Source organism: Dreissena polymorpha, chromosome 5 (genome assembly GCF_020536995.1).
Source record: "Dreissena polymorpha isolate Duluth1 chromosome 5, UMN_Dpol_1.0, whole genome shotgun sequence".
NCBI lineage: Eukaryota > Metazoa > Mollusca > Bivalvia > Myida > Dreissenidae > Dreissena > Dreissena polymorpha.
The window spans coordinates 58,251,147-58,272,167 of record NC_068359.1 but is presented as its reverse complement, the minus strand read 5'-3'; the positions used below and the strand labels follow the sequence as shown (position 1 = coordinate 58,272,167).

Genomic DNA, 21,021 nt, shown 5'->3' with positions numbered 1-21,021 from the left:
ATATACTAGGTGAATGGGTTTGCTTCAGGTAATTGTGTAAAAAAGTGGTGGACTTGTAGTAAAAAGGTTCATTTTGTTTTACAGAAAACAGTTGTATAAAAAAGTTATGTTTTATCCCACAAATTGTGTGAATTTTTACACACAAAATCATCTCTAAAAACTTAAGGTTTGTCCCAGAAATTGCTGATTTTTTATACAGACCAGTAATTTCTAGAAACTTAAAACCATCCTATTTTTTAATCAAATGTAATTTATGCCAACAGTTTCATCATTTTCAGTAACTAGTAAAAGGTGGTCTGAAAAATACATGTTTTAAGTTGTGGTATTTGCTGTTTTCAAAAAGTTAAATCACACTCAAATAATTCCAGTGCTATATCAAATTATTGTATGTATGGAACGAGAATTTAAAACTCGTAAGGAGTTGCGATCTTTGTGGCAAAATGTTTTTCAACATTGCAAAGGAATAAATCAATACCTCATCATGTTTGATATGCATCAAAGGATACAGAAATATGTAATATGCTGAAAAGAAACTCATCAAAGTATACAGAAATATGTAATATGCTGAAAAGAAACTCATCAAAGTATACAGAAATATGTAATATGCTGAAAAGAAACTCATCAAAGTGTACAGAAATATGTCATATGCTAAAAAGAAACTCATCAAAGTGATTATTTTTACAAATGAGTCGTGTTCTGAGAAAACCGGGCATAATGCATGTGCGTAAAGTGTCGTTCCAGATTAGCCTGTGCAGTCCGCACAGGCTAATCTGGGATGAGACTTTCTGCTGTAATGGTATTTTTCGTTTAAAGGAAGTCCCTTTTTACCGAAAATGTAGTAAAAGCGGAAAGTGTCGTCCCTGATTAGCCTGTGCGGACTGCACAGGCTAATCTGGGGCGACACTTTACGCACATGCATTATGCCCAGTTTTCTCAGAACACAACTCAAATGTTAATTGGTACCAATGAATGTTTTATTTATTTTATAGGCATCCTGTGTGTGGAATAAAAGAAGGGGAGGGCTATGATGCTGAACTTCATGGCAGAGTAGAAGTTAACCCCCATGGTAGGGTGTAGTTTTGAAGGGATTTTGTGGCCATATTTTGCCCATTCCAGTAGTTTAAAGTATATAGAAAGCAAGGTTGTCATGATAAGGCTGGCATGTCTGAATGGTACAACTATCCTACCGTTAACTCTACCTTTATTTCATTTCTATCTGACTTAAAAACATGTTTGTGTCTCAGACAAAAATATTTATAAAAATGTCCAATAGGTCATGGTTGTGTAGTAGTTAAAGGTGAAACCTTTGCAACTAGGAATGTGTAAGTGGGATCCCCACTCATAGTATTGTTGAGGTCTTTCTTAATATAACAAATTATATTTCTTCTTAAGAAAGAGATTCAAGAGTACATGTTTTTCTTATTATTTAGATCTTAAGGGTTTTGATGATTGTCTTTTGATGCTTTTTTTGTTTGAATTAGTTTTTTTAATTTATATTGTATTTCAAGTATAGCCAAGCTTCAAAAGGGTTTCACAAGTACTTAATACACATATTTATGGCAGTGCCTTAACTGGAAAATAGGAAAATAAATTATTCATTACAAATACATCAGCTTTGGGCCAGTAGGTGCCGTGAACTCTCTAACTTAGTGCCAACTTAGCCAGCCTGTCTTGCTAGTAAAAAGAAAGATGAAAACTTAAAACATTCATGAAAATTGCAGTAAAAAATCGTGTTATCTTAACGGGAACTTTCATTTTAACTCTCAATGTCTTAACATTATTTTCCAGACATTCCAATACGAATGAAGAGACAGTCCCCATATCTAGGTGGGAGGACGACCTGCCAGGTCATGGTGGTTGCTGACTACACGTTCTTCAGACACGTTGGTGGGGGTACTGCCTCCAACACAGCGGTGTACCTGGTAGGATGGCTTGTTTTCACCATTTTGGGAATGGGGCCGGGTCCCTTTGGATTGGATAAATTAGCTGCGTTTTGACTGAAATTGGGAAATTAGTGTTGTTGTTTTGCTAAAAAATGCTTTAAAAATTGAGAATACAAGTGTTTTCAGTATTATTTTTACTAAGGTTGAACTTGTATGGATGAGAGATTAACAAAATATTGAGATCTAATAAAAGATTTTTCTTTTTTTGGAAACCTTCCATTAGGAATTTTTAGCTCCCATTTGGGAAAAATGTATACTTTTTTCCATTGGGAATATGGCCGATTACTGGACCCGATTTTGAATGAAACACTGCTTTAAAGTGATATTATGGGCATTTTTCACTGTTGAATTGAACTGAAAATAATTAACAGGTCAAAAAAGTTCGTTAAAATATGGTTACTGACCAATATCTGCAACTCATCTTGCTTCCAGTTGTTTATAAAATATATATATTATATCCAATATTTTACATGACTGGTTAGTCCTCTAAGTCGAAATGATCCGTGAAACAAAACAGTGTCTTTGTGGCATATGAAAGAATCTGCACTAAAACGTAATTTAGATTCACATCATAAATCGAATTATTTCTGTTGTCAGTTGTCAAAATGAAAGTACAGTTGATATTCAAATGTTTTTTTTTTCTCTTTCCGGGATATTGTTTCAGAATGTTGATGCTGCATTAACAAATATAAGTGTATATGCAGTGAAAACACCAAAAATAAACAACGGTTGCCATAGACACCTATAAACTGTTAGATGCCCATAATATCACTTTAATGAATCATTCACAGATTTATTTTGATTTTTTTTAGGAGATGAAATATTAATTTTGATGCCCTATTTTCAATTGATTCATCCCAAGTCAGTCATACTTTTATTTACTGGTTAGAAAGTCTAAGTAAGGTAGGTTACTGCCTCCAATAGAGCTGTGTACCTGGTTCGATGTTCCATGGGCATTATTTACAGACTTTTTTTCTATTTGTGAAGAAAAAAATGATACGGGATAAGTACACCTTTCTATGCTATTTTCTTATTTCAATAACCTATAGTCAGTCATGCTTTCTATTACATGTCAAAGAGTCTGACTTAGGTAGAATAGAAGGCCAAAACAGATTAAGTTTAACCCTTAAAGCGCTGGAGCTGAATTTTAAAGGCCTTTGCAAACAGTTTGGATCCAGATGAGACGCCACAGAACGTGGCGTCTCATCAGGATTTAAACTGTTTGCTATTCTGATAGTATTCTTTGAAGGTAGAATAGAAGGCCAAAACAGATTAATCAGACTTAGCACAAATGTGTCCTTTCTACTTGTGATGTGTTTATTTCTGTTGCAGATAAATACAATCCAATTTGTGAATGCCATCTACAGGAAGACCCAGTTTGACACTAGGGACAACAAAATGATTGGAGTGGGCTTTGAAATTGGGGAGGTAAGTACGATTTGATACATAATAACATATGACATTTGATTTGGAAAATTTATTGCCGACAGTTTTGTCCCAGATTTGATTGTGCTGTCTGCACAGGCTCATCAGGGACGACACTTTTCTATTTTTAGCTCGGCAGTTTTTGGAGAAAACCCGATGTATTGTTATAGCAAGCTCGTCGTCCGCCGTAGGCGTCGTGCTAAAACCTTAACATTGGCTCTAAAATCAAAGTGCTTCCACCTACAACTTTGAAACTTCATATGTAGATGCACCTTGATGAGTTCTACACGCCACACCCAATTTTGGGTCACTAGGTCAAAGGTCAAGGTCACTGTGACCCCCCCCAAAAATAAATTCTGACAAGCTTTTGCAGCCGAGCGTTGGCACCCGTTATGCGGTGCTCTTGTATTGAGTTCTGTTTGAAGGAAGCCTCTTTAAAACCACATCCATTATAAGCAGGAAGTGGTGTCCCTAATAGGCCTTTGCACACTGCAGAGACTAATCTCTGATATAGAGAATATTATGTGAGTTTTGGATAAAGATCAAGTTTATCATGCGAGGCTTAGAACCGATGTAGCGCGAGGCTTGCCGAGCGCTAACATGGTTCGTGCCGATCACGATAAACTTGATCTTTATCCAAAACTCACATAATATTCTATTTATCCTATTATTTTGTGGTCATTTATCATTCAAAAAGAGTAAACAACTTTAAAATTCAAGAAACAGTGCTGGTTTTCCAAGTTGACTCCGAAGTGTTTGTTTACTTCAACGTCATCATTTGCTATGACGTCACATTGAAACATAAAGTGTTCTTAAGATAGAGATCGGAAAACCATGCTCTAAAAATAGCGATAGTATAAAGGTTAAGTTTATACGATCGTTGTTAAACTATCGATTTTCATCTGGTAATAGGATATAATACTGTACACAGATGCATTAAGCCCTGTTTTCCCAGAGTGTGGTGCAGGTGGTTTAAAATCAGAATTTTAATTTGATGGGGTTTTTTCAACAAAATATTTAAAGCGAGATTATACGATTTTTATATGTGTTGAATTGTAATATATTGATACAAATAAGTTATAATATCACACAATATGCAAGAAAATGATACATTTAAGACGAATTTCATAAAATGCAGCAAATACAAATTAGCGCCCCGAGCCGATTGTGACGAAGATAATTTGTACATATTTTCCTACAATAACCGATGCATTCGTCTTTTTAGTAAGTGTTTGTGTGTCATATGAATGGATATCGCTGCAGGAATTTCAAATGAACCATTAAACTAAATTTAGAATCACATCGTACATGCATGATATACATGCTGGTGAATTCCTTTTTCGATTACAGAATTAAATATCTGGCTTATTTAGCATTTTTCGACACGTGTTCTTCTTAACTTTTATTTTATTTTATATTGAAATATATAATATTTTTTACACATTTTATTTTAATTAATAAATATTTGACAAAATCGTATATACCCGCTTTAAACAAGTATGATTGTCTAATATGTTTATACTATTAAGAATCCATCACGAACTTGACTGTTACAAAAATTGCTATTGTTTTTAACCAGGTTTTTCAAAGAAAAAAACTGGTTATTAGATTGGCGAATGTGGACGGGCTGGTGGGCTGGCGGGCGGGCAGAACAAGCTTGTCCGGGCCATAACTCTATTGTTCATTGTCAGATTTTAAAATCATTTGGCACATTTGTTCACCATTATTAGACGGTGTGTTGCGCGAAAGAATTACAACGATATCTCCGAGGTCAATGTCACAATTTGAGTTTGAAGGTCAAAAATGGCCATAAATGAGCTTGTCAGGGCCATGATTTTGTCGTTCATCGTCAGATTGTAAAATCATTTGGCACATTTGTTCACCATCATTAGATGGTGTGTCACGCAAAAGAATTACGTCGATATCTCCAAGATCAAGGTCACAATTTGAGTTTGAAGGTCAAAAATGGCCAAAAATGAGCTTGTCCGGGCCATTACTTTGTGATTCATTGTGAGGTTTAATAATGATTTGGCACATTTTTCACCATCATTAGACGGTATGTCACGCGAAAGAATTACGTCAATATCTCCAAGGTCAAGGTCACAATTTGAGTTTGAAGGTCAAAAATGGCCATAAATGAGCTTGTCCGGACCATTACTATGTCAATCATTGTGACATTTTAAAATCATTCAGCACATTTGTTCACAATTATTGGACGGTGTGTTGCACGAAAGAGTTACGTCAATATCTCCAAGGTCAAGGTCGCCTCAACTAAAAATAGAATGATTTTGAAACAGCTTTGTAACTATGAACTATCAGTAACAATGCACATTTTGATTTTGAGTTGTCTCTCTTTATCAGACTTTTTTATGCCCCTGCGAAGAAGAAGGGGTATATTGTTTTGCACATGTTGGTCGGTCCGTCGGTCTGTCCACCAGATGGTTTCCGGATGATAACTCTAGAACACTTAGGCCTAGGATCATGAAACTTCATAGGTACATTGATCATGACTGGCAGATGACTCGTATCAATTTTCAGGTCACAAGGTCAAAGGTCAAGGTCACAGTGTCTTGAAACAGTTAAATGGTTTCTGGATGATTACTCGAGAATGCATACGCCTAGGATCATGAAGCTTCATAGGTACATTGATCATGACTGGCAGATGACCCGTATCAATTTTCAGGTCACTAGGTCAAAGGTCAAGGTCACAGTGACTCGAAACAGTAAAATGGTTTCCGGGTGATAACTAAAGAATAATAAGGCCTAGGATCATGAAACTTCATAGGTACATTGATTATGACTGGCAGATGACCCCTATTGATTTTCAGGTCACTAGGTCAAAGGTAAAGGTCACAGTGACAAAAGTCGTATTCACACAATGGATTCCACTACAACTGACAGCCCATATGGGGGGCATGCATGTTTTACAAACAGCCCTTTTTTTCTAATTGAAATCAAGGTCAATTTTACACAAAGGGGTTAACAATACACATTTGAATTGTCTCCCTTTATCAGACTTTTTTTCAACTGAAAACCTGGTTTTGTGACAATTTTGTCCCTTGTAACTTTATTTAAATGAAGTTAGAATGGTAAAAGAATCTGTTTGAATGAGTCATGTTCTAAGAAAACTGGGCATAATGCATGTGCGCACAGGCTAATCACAGAGCTCCAGGTTTTGCGAAATTCTTAACATTACTACCAGATTTTCAAAAATAATTCTTAACTCTGAAATTTTATTCTTAATGTTACTACTAAGTTTTGGAAAATAATTCTTAACTTTTTTAAATGACCTAAAAATAAATAATAATGGTTATTTTCATGCAAAAAATCAAAATAAACATACTTGCAACTTTATTAATACGAGTTCAACAGTGTCTATTCAGTATTATACAATTTTATTTTTCAAATACCTTCATATGCCCGAACTGTGCTTAGATTGCATGCCTTCGATGAATTTTTACATATTTAACCAGGTTTTCCGAAGGAAAAAACTGGTTATTAGATTGGCGAATGCGGGCGGGCTGGCGGGCTGGCTGGCTGGCTGGCGGGCGGGCGGAACAAGCTTGTCCGGGCCATAACTATGTTGTTCATTGTCAGATTTTAAAATCATTTGGCACATTTGTTCACCATCATTGGACGGTGTGTCGCGCGAAATAATTATGTCGATATCTCCAAGGTCAAGGTCACACTTTGAGTTCAAAGGTCAAAAATGGCCATACATAAATGAGCTTGTCCTGGCCATAACTATGTCATTCATTGTGAGATTTTAAAATCATTTGGCACATTTGTTCACCATCATGGGACGGTGTGTCGCACGAAAGAATCACGTCAATATCTTCAATGTCAAGGTCGCCACGACTAAAAATAGATTTTTTTAAAAAACAAACTTACAAAGGGGGTTAATTTTGTTTGTTCATTTCAAAAGTTCAGTTTGAGTTTTCTCCCTTTATCAGATTTTTTTTTCACAATGAAAACCTGGTTTTGTGACAATTTTGTCCCTTGTTCATAATTAAAACGGGTCTCCCCTTCAATCTTTTCAACGATTAGCCATGGGAATTGTCCCTTCCACTCGTCAATAATTTTTTTTGTTTAAGTTTAGACCCGTCGTGTCGCGTTATTTTTAGCTTTTCCGACAGTGTTGGCAACTGAACATACAACATCATATAAGATCTTTTCTATAATGTCTTTCTTAACATTCAACTTCGGCTCACATTGCGTACAATTTGTTTAAAGCGTGTTTTTTCACGCTTTGCAGTTTTTTAGCACGCTCTCTGGGCAAAGCCATTGTTTTTTTTTACATATAGACTGTACACGTCGCTATTATTGGCAAAAAATGCGCTTTGTTAAACTAACCCGATAACCATTCTATATAAGCATCAGAAAGATCTTTAATACACAAAAAGAACTCAATAAAATTGATACGAACCGATGAAAACATAATATTCGTAATTCTTAATGGTACAACATAATTTTAAAATTAATACGTAACAGACTTGAAAATAATTTGTAATTACGAAAATATGACCCTTATCTGGAGCTCTGCTTATCAGGGACAACACTTTCCGCTTTTATGCCATTTTTTGTTTAAATGAAGTCTCTTCTTAGCAAAAATCCAATTTAGGTGGAAAGTGTCGTCCCAGATTAGCCTGTGCGGACTTCACAGGCTAATCTGGAATGACACTTTACGCACATGCATTAAGCCCAGTTTTCTCAGAACGCCACTCGAATACTGGCCTTTGGAATGTGATTGCAGATGCGAATCCACAATGACACAACCCCCAGCTCACAGACACTGCAGGGTCGTACTCACTACAACGTAGAGACTGGATACTGGGACACCAAGGACCTTCTAGAGGTAGATGTTGTGCTTACATGTTGATGATGGTGTTGGTGGTGAGGAGGAGGATGCTGAAGACAATTATGATGATGATAATTATGTCCCCCACCACTAAAATGGGGGACATATTGTTTTTGCCCTGTCTGTTGGTTGGTTGGTTGGTTTGTTTGCTCCAACTTTAACATTTTGCCAGAACTTTTGCAATATTGAAGATAGCAACTTCATATTTGGCATGCATGTGTATCTCATGGAGCTGCACATTTTGAGTGGTGAAAGGTCAAGGTCATCCTTGAAGGTCAAAGGTCAAATATATAGCTTCAAAGCGGTGCAGTAGGGGACATAGTGTTTCTGACAAACACATGTCTTCTTATGATGATGATGATGGTGTTTTTGCTTGAAGCCTTACTTTCAGCTTAGTCTTTTTTTTGTACTTATTATTTTGATGCAAGTACATTTGCAAAATCAAGAAAAACTCTTATAACCATAATAATAACAAATGAACAATCATAAGATTTAAAGAGTAAACTTTATTTCATTGAATACTGTATAAAAAATATTCCATATAAAAAATGTTAATGAAGTATATGTGTCATAAATCTAAAATTGTTACAAGTATTTTCTCACATCATTATTATATCCTCCCTGCAGGCGTTCAGTTTTGAGGACCACTTGCGGCGGTACTGCCTGGCCCACCTGTTCACATACAGACAGTTCTCTGATGGTGTGTTGGGCCTGGCGTACATAGCCTCTGATCGGCAGTCTGCTGTGGGAGGAATCTGCTCAAATGGTGAGTGTCTCTAAGACTTGTTCAAGGTCTGATTGAATGTTAGCAGAGATTTGGGAAATGTCGGCGGGCTGGTGGGACAAATCTAAATGAGCTTGTAAGGGCCATAACTTATAAGTATATATGTAATTTATTGTGAGATTTTAAAATCATTTGGCACATTTGTTCACCATCATTAGACGGTGTGTCATGCGAATGAATTCGAATTCATGCGAATCGGTATCTGCTACGTCAAGGTCACACTTTTAGTTCAAAGATAAAAAATGGCCATAAATCATCTTGTCCGGGCCATAACTATGTCATTCATTGTTAGATTTTAAAATAACTCGGTACATTTGTTCACAACATTGGATGGTGTGTCATGCAGAAGAATTACGTTGATATCTTTAAGATCAAGGTCACACTTTGAGTTCAAAGGTCAAAAATGGCCATAAATGATCTTGTCCGGGCCATAACTATGTCATTCATTGTGAGATTTTAAAATCATTTGCCACATTTGTTCACAATCATTAGACGGTGTGTCATGCGAATGAATTACATCGGTATCTGCTACGTCAAGGTCACACTTTTAGTTCAAAGATAAAAATGGCCATAAATCATCTTGTCCGGGCCATAACTATGTCATTCATTGTTAGATTTTAAAATTGCTCGGTACATTTGTTCACAATATTGGCTGGTGTGTCATGCAGAAGAATTACGTTGATATCTTCAAGGTCAAGGTCACTCTTTGAGTTCAAAGGTCAAAAATGGCCATAAATAATCTTGTCCGGGCCATAACTATGTCATTCATTGTGAGATTTTAAAATGACTTGGTTCATTTGTTCACCATCATTGACGGTGTGTCATGCAAAAGAATTACGTCGATATCTCCAAGGTCAAGGTCACACTTTGAGTTCAAAGGTCAAAAATGGCCATAAATGATCTTGTCCTGGCCATTACTATGTCATTTACTGTTAGATTTTAAAATAACTCTGTACATTTGTTCACATTCATGGGTCATTGTGTCATGCGAAAAAATTATGTCGATATCTCCAAGGTCAAGGTCACACTTGGAGTTCAAAAGTAAAAAATGGCCATAAATAAGCTTATCCGGGCCATAACAATGTCATTCATTGTCATATTTTAAAATGACTTGGTACACACAGATCATCACACTAATTTTAAATCAGGTTTTCTGAAGGAAAAAGCTGGTTATTAGATTGGTGAATGTCGGCGGGCGAAACAATTCTTCTGAGCGCAACTTCTTCTTCATTTCTCAACAGATTTTAATAAAACTTTCACAAAATAATTGTCACTAAGTGCCCTGGGGCATATTGTCCGGATTTTATCATTCGGTAGAAATCAAGGTCGCCACAACTAAAAATAGATTTAATTTGAAACAAGGGGGGTAACTAGGAACAATTAGTAACAATGCACATTTAAATTGTCTCCCTTTAACAGACTTTTTTGTTTCAAATCGAAAACCTGTTTTAGTGACAATTTTGTCCCTTGTTTCCTTATATGGCTATTTTAAAACCTTGTTAACAATCAAGAGGCCACATTTATTTCCAATCTTAATGAAACTTGGTCAGAAGCTTTGTCCCAAAGATATTTTGGAAGAGTTGGAAAATGGTTTCGGAAGGTTGAAAAACATGGCTGCCATTTGGGGCAGGGAATTTATCGTTATATGACTATACATGTAGTAAAACCTTGTTAACACTCTAGAGGACACATTTATTGTCCGAACTTAATGAAACATGATCAAAAGATTAGTCCCAATGATATCTTGGATGTGTTCAAAAATGGTTCCGATCTGTTGAAAAACATCGCTGCCAGGGGGCTGGAATTAATCTTTATATGGCTATTGTAAAACCTTGTAAGCACTCTAAAAGTTACATTTATAGTTCACTCTTATTGAAACTTGGTCAGAATATTTGTTCTAATGATATATTCGTCTGCACAGAACAGTTCAGTTCCATTGTATCTCAGTTGAGAACTTTGGGCTTTTCGGGCCTTCTTGTCGTTCAAATTGCATCATACATAAAGTATTTAACACCATTTTTTCCCAATAGTGTAATTGTAACCTACCAAAGGCTTAACACAACATTTTTTACCCACTTGCAGCCTGCCCAAACTATTTTGTTTGAAATTGCAGCCTACCCAAAGTATTACAAACCATTTTGTTATCCCCTCCAAAAATTTATTTGGTGGGGGATATGTATTTACCCATAAATGCCTATTGGACTTTCCCATCCTAAATTGGATCAATTTATTTCCAAAATAAGGGATATCTAGTACATTTATATATTAGGATTTTTCTTACAGAAATTCCTTTAAGCAAACAGCGCAGACCTTAATGAGACGCCACATTATGTGGCGTCTTATCTGGGTAAACGCTGTTTGCCAAGGACTTTTTTCAAGACGCTAGGCATAAATGGGTTAAACGCATTTGCTTTGTCCCATGTGCAGCCTACCCAAAGTATTCCGGTGTTACCATGAGTTTGAACACTGGTTGGAGCTCGTCCTTGAACTCTGGAGGTCACAGACTCCTGGCACTGCAGGCTCAGCTCGTTACAGCTCATGGTGAGTCTTGAGATATTTTTATTGTATACCTTTAGACAAGATTGGCAACATTAACATAGAAAATTTCTGAAAATTTTCGATATATTAAACAAAAAATTACTTACCCTTAGAAATGAATTGTCTCTATCAGTTAAATGAACAAAAGTTTTCCTTAAATTTAGCTCTGGCCAGAAACTTTGTTTCCTATATTGAAGGCTTGGGTCACTTTCCACCAAAAGTTAAAGTAGACGCTGGAGTGGTGCCATTGAAATAATCTACTGTGCTTTTTATGCACCCCCAAAATTATAGTCGCCGCTTCGTCTGTCCGTGCGTGTGTGTGTCCGTCCGCCAGTGCACAATTTTTGTCCGGGCTATTTCTCAGCAATTAATGACCGGTATTCAATTAAACTTTATGGGAAGCTTCACTACCAAGAGGAGATGTGAATATAATCAGCCGGTTCTGGTCGGATGATTTTTCACAGAGTTATGGCCCTTTAAAATTTTCCATTAACTGTACATATAGTGCAGTTCTTGTCCCCCTGTAGCGGTCCATTTTTTCCCCCGGCCAGTTTTCCCCTGGGGAAAAAATGTCTGAGGCCTATCTTTCCCCCCCTTTAAAATATCTTTAGTACTTTTAAAAATATGCTCCGGACAAAGGTGTGACGGTCGTGACAGACAGACAGATAGAGAAGTGATCCCTATAAGCTGCAGCTTCTTTGTAGCAGACAGTACAAAACAAACTTGACCATTTTTTCTCCCCTTCACTTATTAAGATATCTTAATGCAATATTACTCTCAGTCATTTTTTCTCCCCTTGGCCACTCTTGCTTGTATCTAATGGTACAAAGTGAAGTTTGTCCTGATATTTGTGGAAACAAGTGCTAAAATTTCATGCTTAGGAAGGCTATTTGATGAAACTCTAATTTTAATCAACCTTTTGGAAGAACTGTCTATAACTTAAAATTCACATAAAAATATAACTTAACAGGCAGTTTTAGCAACTCTCAATCAAATTATGTTGTTAAAACTATTTTTACATGGGGAAAAACTGGCCGAAAAGTGAAGAATAAATGTAAAAGATACGTAAAATAAAAGATAAGGGGATAAAGGTAGTTTTAGCAACTCTATCAAATTCTGTTGTTAAAACTACTTTTACAAGTAGTACAAGTACAAGTACACCCGGAGGGGACTTATGGTTTGCGCTCTCTGCGGCTGTCTGTGGGTCTGTCACACCTTTCTGGATCCTGCGATAACTTTAAAAGTTCTTCATATTTTTTCATGAAACTTGAAACATGGTCAGATGGCAATATGGAGATAATGCACCTCTTTTCATTTTGTTCCTGAATCAAGAATTCTGGTTGCTATGGCAACAAATATAAAAATAAAATAAAAATAAATTCTGACAATGGTGGAGCTGGTAGGGGACATATATTGCTTGGCAATAGTCTTGTTCTATTATTCCCTCCCTATTTTCCATTTATAATTATCAAATATCGCCCTTTTAGTCGATTTGGTTTTTCTGTAGTTGACCCAAACAGATTCTCCAACTTTTGGAAAAACCCAAAACTGATCTAAAAAAGCTCAAGTTTATACAATCGTTGTTATACTTACGATTTTCATCTTGTAATAGGATAAAATAGCTGAGCATGTTTTGACGTAACCTCGTGATTCATCATGGAATTTTAAATAAGAAGCATTTCTCAAGTTCAAAGGTCAAGGTTACACAATACTTTTTGCAGTTCCAAGCTTATAATTATTATTAAGTAAAAAACCTTTCCTGGATGAATGTTAGACATATGAGACTTTTGAGAAAACTGAGCTAAATACATGTGTATAAAGTGAGCTAAATACATGTGTATAAAGTGAGCTAAATACATGTGTATAAAGTGAGCTAAATACATGTGTATAAAGTGAGCTAAATACATGTGTATAAAGTGAGCTAAATACATGTGTATAAAGTGAGCTAAATACATGTGTATAAAGTGATCTAAATACATGTGTATAAAGTGAGCTAAATACATGTGTATAAAGTGAGCTAAATGCATGTGTATAAACTGATCTAATTACATGTGTATAAAGTGAGCTAAATACATGTGTATAAAGTGAGCTAAATACATGTGTATAAAGTGAGCTAAATACATGTGTTCAAAGTGAGCTAAATACATGTGTATAAAGTGAGCTAAATACATGTGTATAATATAAACTGAGCTAAATACATGTGTATAAACTGAGCTAAATACATGTGTATAACAGTGAGCTAAATACATGTGTATAAACTGAGCTAAATACATGTGTATAAAGTGAGCTAAATACATGTGTAAATTGAGCTAAATACATGTGTATAACTGAGCTAAATACATGTGTATAAACTGAGCTAAACACATGTGTATAAACTGAGTCTAAATACATGTGTATACAACTGAGCTAAATACATGTGTATAACTGGAGCTAAATACATGTGTATAAACTGAGCTAAATACATGTGTATAAACTGAGCTAAATACATGGGTATATAATGTAGCTAAATACATGTGTATAAAGTGAGCTAAATACATGTGTATAACGTGAGCTAAATACATGTGTATAAGTGAGCTAAATATGTGTATAAACTGAGCTAAATACATGTGTATAAACTGAGCTAAATACATGTGTATAAACTGAGCTAAAACATGTGTATAAAGTGAGCTAAATACATGTGTATAAAGTGAGCTAAATACATGTGTATAAAGTGAGCTAAATACATGTGTATAAAGTGAGCTAAATACATGTGTATAAAGTGAGCTAAATACATGTGTATAAACTGAGCTAAATACATGTGTATAAACTGAGCTAAATACATGTGTATAAACTGAGCTAAATAAATGTGTATAAACTGAGCTAAATACATGTGTATAAAGTGTCATACCACGTTAGCCTTAACAGTTTGCACAGGCCAACATTTTCTGTGTTTATAGAAATTTTTTTAATTTTTTTTAGGGAAGTCTCTTATACAAAAATCCAGCATAGGCCTAAAGTGTCCTCCCTTATAAACGCAGGCTCATCAGTGATAACACTTTCCGCAATCAATAGATTTTCGTTAAAAATAGATCCTTACAAACAAAAAATTCCATAAAAGCGGGGAGTGTCGTCGTTGATTATTGTGTGCAGACTGCACAGGCTAATCTAGGAATGACACTTATGCACATGCATTAACCCTTTACCCCTTAGAAACGTATTTTTGCGTATTTGTAGTCCCTTAGAAAGTTAAACTTAATTGAAGATCGTTCTTACTAGATTCAAATTTTGAAGACATCTTTCATAACCCTTAGAAACTGATGAGCAGCAAATCAGCATAAAACCTTGACAGGCTGCTAGTTACTCGCAGACTGTTCTGGTTTTATGCTGTTTGCACATAGCCATTTTCACTTTTCTTCTGAGTGGGGAGAGGGTTAACCCTTTGCATGCTGGGAAATTTGTCATCTGCTAAAATGTTGTCTGCTAAATTTCTAAAATTAGTTTTTTCTTCGATTTTTTTTCAAAGAATACTATCAGAATAGCAAACAGTTTGGATCCTGATGAGATGCCACGTTCTGTGGCGTCTCATCAGGATCCAAACTGTTTGCACAGGCCTTCAAAATTCGGTTCCCGCTCTGAAAGGGTTAAGCACAGTTTCTTTAGAGCAAGGCCCATTAAATCCTGCTGTTTTTATGCCAGAGTTTGGCCACAACATGGGCAGTGAACACGACCCAGAGACAGATGACTGTGCCCCCTCCGAGTACAAGGACGGCAGATACATCATGTACCCCTGGGCAGTCAGCGGATATGACAAGAATAATAACGTAGGTTGAAGTGAAATATGCATCAAGCACTAAATGGATTTCATAGAATTCACCCCTGTGTCTGTATGATTGTCATGTCTGCTGGATATCTCTGTAAACATTTGAAGAATTGTCATGAAACTGTTACTCAAATGTAAGGGTATTGAGGTGGTAAGTTAACTTAGGCAACTGTTAAACAAATTGATCATAATTTTTAGTTAATTGTGAGTAAAATGTTAATGTATTGTAAGATCTTTTATAAGAAAGTGCCCTGGTTTATTATTTGTAAGCATGCCAGACTTAAGAGCATGTGCTGATTTGAAAAACTGTGTGAATTAAAGCATATTGTTGGTCTCTAAATTTTGTTAAACAACAAAATTAAATACTGAAGAAATTGTCTACAGATTCAATCATTAATTTTCTAAATAAACTTACATAAGATCTGAACATATTCTTTACACACAGTCATTAATTGCAAAATCTTTGAAATGCTCTTTAAGTTATTTGCTTTTAATAATTTAATTTAGTTTTAAGCTCGGCTGTTTTCGGAGAAAACCAGAGGTATTGTCATAGCCAGCTCGTCGTCCGCAGGCGTCAGCGCTAAAACCTTTACATCGGCTCTAAAATCAAAGTGCTTCCACCTACAGCATTGAAACTTCATATGTGGATGCACCTTGATGATTTCTACACGCCTATACCAATTTTGGGGTCACCAGGTCATAGGTCAAGGTCACTGTGACCTCTAAAAATAACAACAACAAAAAATTCTGACAAGCTTTCATTTATTAAAAAATGTAACATAGCTGAGCGTTGGCACCAGTTATGTGGTGCTCTTGTTGAATTTTATTTCTATATCTTGTTACTTCAACTATTTACATTCTTCGTGCTTTCAGTTTTTTTCACCTTGCAGTCGGGAATACATATTCAAGGTTCTGAAAGTCAAAGGGTTCAATTGTTTCATAGGTAAGTCAAGACTACTATGAATTGAGTCATACATTTCCCGGTTTGAGGTCACTTTTGTGTCAGGGTCTATATCTTATAGGCATCCATAAGCTACATTTACTTTCAAATGGGTTTTAAACTACAACAAGGCTGGTTACCCAGGCATATGACTTTTCAGAGTTGTCTTTCTTGTCAATAGCATAAATGTTATAAGCTTGTGGAGCGAATAGCTTTCATATTTCTTGAGGATTTGGATTGAAACTTCAAATGAGTCAGCATCATTAATAGTTGAGACAATTTTTTTTATCCATAATGAAACACAAAGTTCTGGGGTCGTATTCCAGAAACATATTAAGTCATTTCTAAATATTTTCTCTTAAGTTCAAAATTAAAATGTTTTGTATTTCTTTACTTAAGACATGCATGTTTTTTATGGCATTCCTCAAATAACATTGACATAATGATGTTATTTTGATGTAATTTTTAATGCCTAACTATTGCAGTATGAAAAGAAACACTTAAGAAAAATTCCCAATTTAAGGATAAAAATAAACTTTAACTTAAGATGCTTCTGGAATACCACCCCTGAGTTATTTGCATGTTATCATAATTTTCAACAAGTATCAAAGATTTTTAATTGAAACTAATATTTTTGTGGGGATTTCCCCTTTTAAAGAGGTGATACTGTTCTTAATGAATTTGTTTAAATATTTTCACTTTCAACTTGATGAGATTGTGTCCTTAATTCCAATTTTGACCTTGAAATCATTTGTTTGTCAAAATAAAGGCTTATCAAGAGATAAGGAAAATGATCACAAGAGTGTTAATATTTGTATCAGAGGGCTCTCAAGATGGTGCGTTCTGTGGTAATGGACGCATAGACGAGGGTGAGCAGTGTGATGCAGGCTACAGCACCAACAACGACGCAGATGTCTGCTGTGACAGCAAATGTAAACTGAGGAAAGGAATGAAGTGCAGGTAAGAACAGGGGGGTAAACGGGGGCGGGTGAGTCAAAGAGCAGGTAAGAACAGAGGAGTTAAGCCAGGGTGGGAGAGTCAAAGAGTGCAGGTAAGAACAGGGGAGGTAAGCCAGGTTGGGAGTCAAAGAGTGCAGGTAAGAACAGGGGAGGTAAGCCAAGGAGGGAGAGTCAAAGAGTAGGTAACACAGGTTTTTGTACAGATTCCTTTAATATGAGAGCAGGCCACAGCTCTAAGAACAAGTCAACACTCATATTTGCTGCAACAGCAAGTGTAAAACTTAGGAGAGGAATGAGATGAAGGTAAGAACAAGGTAGATTTGTAAGGGTCTGAGAGTCAAAGGGAAGATAACAACACTTTTTGTACAGATCCCTTTCAAATAAGGTGCAAGCTACAGCACTAAGAAAAACACCAATGTATGCTGTAACAGTAAGTGTAAGCTGAGGTGCAGAACAAAGTACAGGCAATTAGAGGAAAGGTGACAGAGGTTGGAAAATTGAAAGGCAAGGTAAATTGGGTTCGCATACCAATACTCATCAGGTCAGACAGAAGCCACGGCACCATTCTGGAAGATGACAACGATGTCTTCTGCATCTGCAAGTGCAAACTTAAAGAGGGGAATGAAGTGCAAGTAATGGCTTGAGAGATATGTTAGGTTTGGAGAGTGAAAGATGGAAGAAGTATCTAATCTACTATTACTGATCCCTATCATAAAAGATCATTTCTACAGCATCAACGAGACTTACTTCGTTGCCAGTTTTATTGATTAAAAAAAAATCCCAATTTGACCAGACTCCTTTTCCCAAAATGGCTAGAAACCCCCCTGAACATGCAATTAAAAACAATATAAACTGTGTTATTTATAATCATATTTATTATGCTTAATTTTCTCATTTTCATGGTTTATCGCGCTATTTTTCTCAACTTCACTGTTTATCGCGCAAATTTTTCCGATTCAAATGGCACAGGCTGTAACAAATACAAGCAAAAAAAAATCACTGCTTATTAGACGCAGGCCACAACATCAATAAAAGCATTGATGTTTGCAGCCTAAACGGAGTTAGGAATAAATTGCAAATTGCCTTTACACGTTAGGGGATGTTAAGTTTTCAGTTACTTAGGTATATAAAAAATAGTTTTAGCAATGAATTACACATGGTGTACATCTGGTCAGCTATTTCAGCCCAGTGAATTATTCATGTTGCACTATTTCAGTCCAATGAAGTACCCATGTTGCGCTATTTCAGCCCAATTAATTACCCATCTTGCACTATTTCAGCCCACTGAATTACCCATGCTGCACTATTTCAGCCGAAATAATTACCCATGTTTCACTATTTCAGCCCAATGAATTACCCATGGTGCACTATTTCAGCCCAATGAAATTACCCATGCTGCACTATTTTGGCCCAATGAATTACCCATGCTGCCCTATTTCAGTCCAATGAATTACCCATGCTGCACTATTTCAGCCCAATGATTTACCCATGCTGCACTATTTCAGCCCAATGAATTACCCATGCTGCATTATTTCAGCCCAATGAATTACCCATGCTGCACTATTTTTGCCCAATGATTTACCCATGCTGCACTATTTCAGCCCATGGAACTACCCATGCTGCACTATTTCAGCCCACTGAAATACCCATGCTGCACTATTTCAGCCCACTGAATTACCCATGCTGCACTATTTCAGCCCAATGATTTACTCATGCTGCACTATTTCAGCCCAACTAATTACCCGTGCTGCACTATTTCAGCCCAATGAATTACCCATGCTGCACTATTTCAGCCCAATGATTTACCCATGCTGCACTATTTCAGCCCAACTAATTACCCATGCTGCACTATTTCAGCCCATGGAACTACCCATGCTGCACGTCTGGCTGTCAGCCTGCTAGCAGTGGTGTTGTCTGCAGACCTTCACTGGAAGAGTCCTGTCTGGGCGAGATCAAGTGCAAGTATCCTTGACAACCACAAGCAGTATTTGTGTGTTGCATATGATATGGAATCTTTATTACATTATGTTTTAGTTTTCATTATTTGAAATACATTTTCAAAATGGTTCACTTATTAAAGAACAGCTCTACTGCGTTTTCTGGTAGAAGAAACCTAGTCATCATGCAATTTTATAACTTTCCACAAATGGCTACCATAAGGAGATGGACTGTGCAGTTCTCGCTTAATAATGCTCGCCGAATTGTATATTGATTTCAGTGTTAAGCATAATGTCAACACTATGAAAACATAAAACCATTATAGGTGATAATAATGACAAATGTGTATGCTGTTTGGAGTTATTGAGATACTGTTGAAGTTGTGATTGGTGATAATATTTTTTGTGTATTTTTTTTATCATGTTCTACCGTACCTTGTAATATAAATGTATTTCTTAAATGTATGACAATGACTCATTATGTTCCTTAACCCAAGCTTAGTGGAATAAACATAACATGTCCAAACACGCTGAACAACAAACCAGACAAGACGCCATGCATTGACCAGTAAGTAAAAAGCTGCACTGTAGTTTCAAAAAGTTTGTATTTAAAAAGACAAATATTTTTTATGTCAGTAATATTTTAGCTGACATGAGCACAATTTTATTATGGTGAGCTTTTATGATTAGTTTGTTTGTGTAGTCATGCACTGGAAATATTTACGTTACAAACACTCTAGAGGCACAATCTTCTAGGAACTTGGTCAGAATATGAATGCCAAACTCTCAAACTAGGTCATGTGGGGTAAAAAACTTAATAACAAGGTCAATTAAAAAAAAAGCTCGTGGACACTTAATAATTCACATTTTTTTGCCTAAATATCATGAACCTTACTCAGAACATTTTGCCAATTGATATCGCAGCAGAGTTCAATAATTGTACTGATATCGAAAAACACATGGCCGCCAATGGTAAGGGCAGTTTTCCTTCTATGGCTGTATTAAAATCTTGTGAACACATTAGTGATCACTTTTATTGACCAATCTTTATATATATATATCTCACCCAAGTTTAAAACTAGGTTACATGGGGTCAAATTCCAAATCACTTTGTGAATTTAAAGAAAAAGCTTGTGAACATTTTTCAAGTCACATTTATTGCATATTGGTCTTTTATAATTGGTGGCAATTATACATGTATCTCATTATTTAACAATAAATTTATGTTGTTGTGATGTGTTTCAGGGGTACATGCAAGAGCGGTCTCTGCCTCAACTACTGTGAGAACTTTGATCAGAATCTGCAACCATGTATTTGTCCAGGTACACTGGTTAATGGGTACTTTCTGGACAGTAGTTTGTCCAGGTATACTGGTTAATGGGTATTTTCTGGACAGTAGTTTGTCCAGGTATACTGGTAAATGGGTATTTCCTGGACAGTAGTTTGTCCAGGTATACTGGTTAATGGGTATTTTCTGGACAGTAGTTTGTCCAGGTATACTTGTTAATGAGTATTTTCTGGACAGTAGTTTGTCCAGGTATACTGGTTAATGGGTATTTTCTGGACAGTAGTTTGTCCAGGTATACTGGTTAATGGGTATTTTCTTGACAGTAGTTTGTCCAGGTATACTGGTTAATGGGTATTTTCTTGACAGTAGTTTGTCCAGGTATACTGGTTAATGGGTATTTTCTGGACATTAGTTTGTCCAGGTATTCTGGTTAATGGGTATTTTCTTGACAGTAGTTTGTCCATGTATACTGGTTAATGGGTATTTTCTGGACAGTAGTTTGTCCAGGTATACTGGTTAATGGGTATTTTCTAGACAGTAGTTTGTACAC

The 21,021-nt window shown here is 36.0% G+C and overlaps 1 protein-coding gene across 1 annotated transcript in view; it reads left to right on the top strand.

Moving 5' to 3' along the window:
• Positions 1 to 21,021, top strand: part of LOC127831834 (ADAM 17-like protease) — a 47,768-nt gene that overhangs the window by 13,339 nt on the left and 13,408 nt on the right. Inside the window, exons 6-17 of the mRNA XM_052356907.1 lie at positions 990 to 1,066; positions 1,789 to 1,922; positions 3,276 to 3,371; positions 8,122 to 8,223; positions 8,854 to 8,992; positions 11,438 to 11,551; positions 15,224 to 15,348; positions 16,221 to 16,290; positions 17,109 to 17,247; positions 19,104 to 19,208; positions 19,686 to 19,751; positions 20,429 to 20,505. Coding sequence (XP_052212867.1) covers positions 990 to 1,066; positions 1,789 to 1,922; positions 3,276 to 3,371; positions 8,122 to 8,223; positions 8,854 to 8,992; positions 11,438 to 11,551; positions 15,224 to 15,348; positions 16,221 to 16,290; positions 17,109 to 17,247; positions 19,104 to 19,208; positions 19,686 to 19,751; positions 20,429 to 20,505 — 1,244 coding nt within the window. The remainder of the gene's footprint in view (positions 1 to 989; positions 1,067 to 1,788; positions 1,923 to 3,275; positions 3,372 to 8,121; positions 8,224 to 8,853; positions 8,993 to 11,437; positions 11,552 to 15,223; positions 15,349 to 16,220; positions 16,291 to 17,108; positions 17,248 to 19,103; positions 19,209 to 19,685; positions 19,752 to 20,428; positions 20,506 to 21,021) is intronic.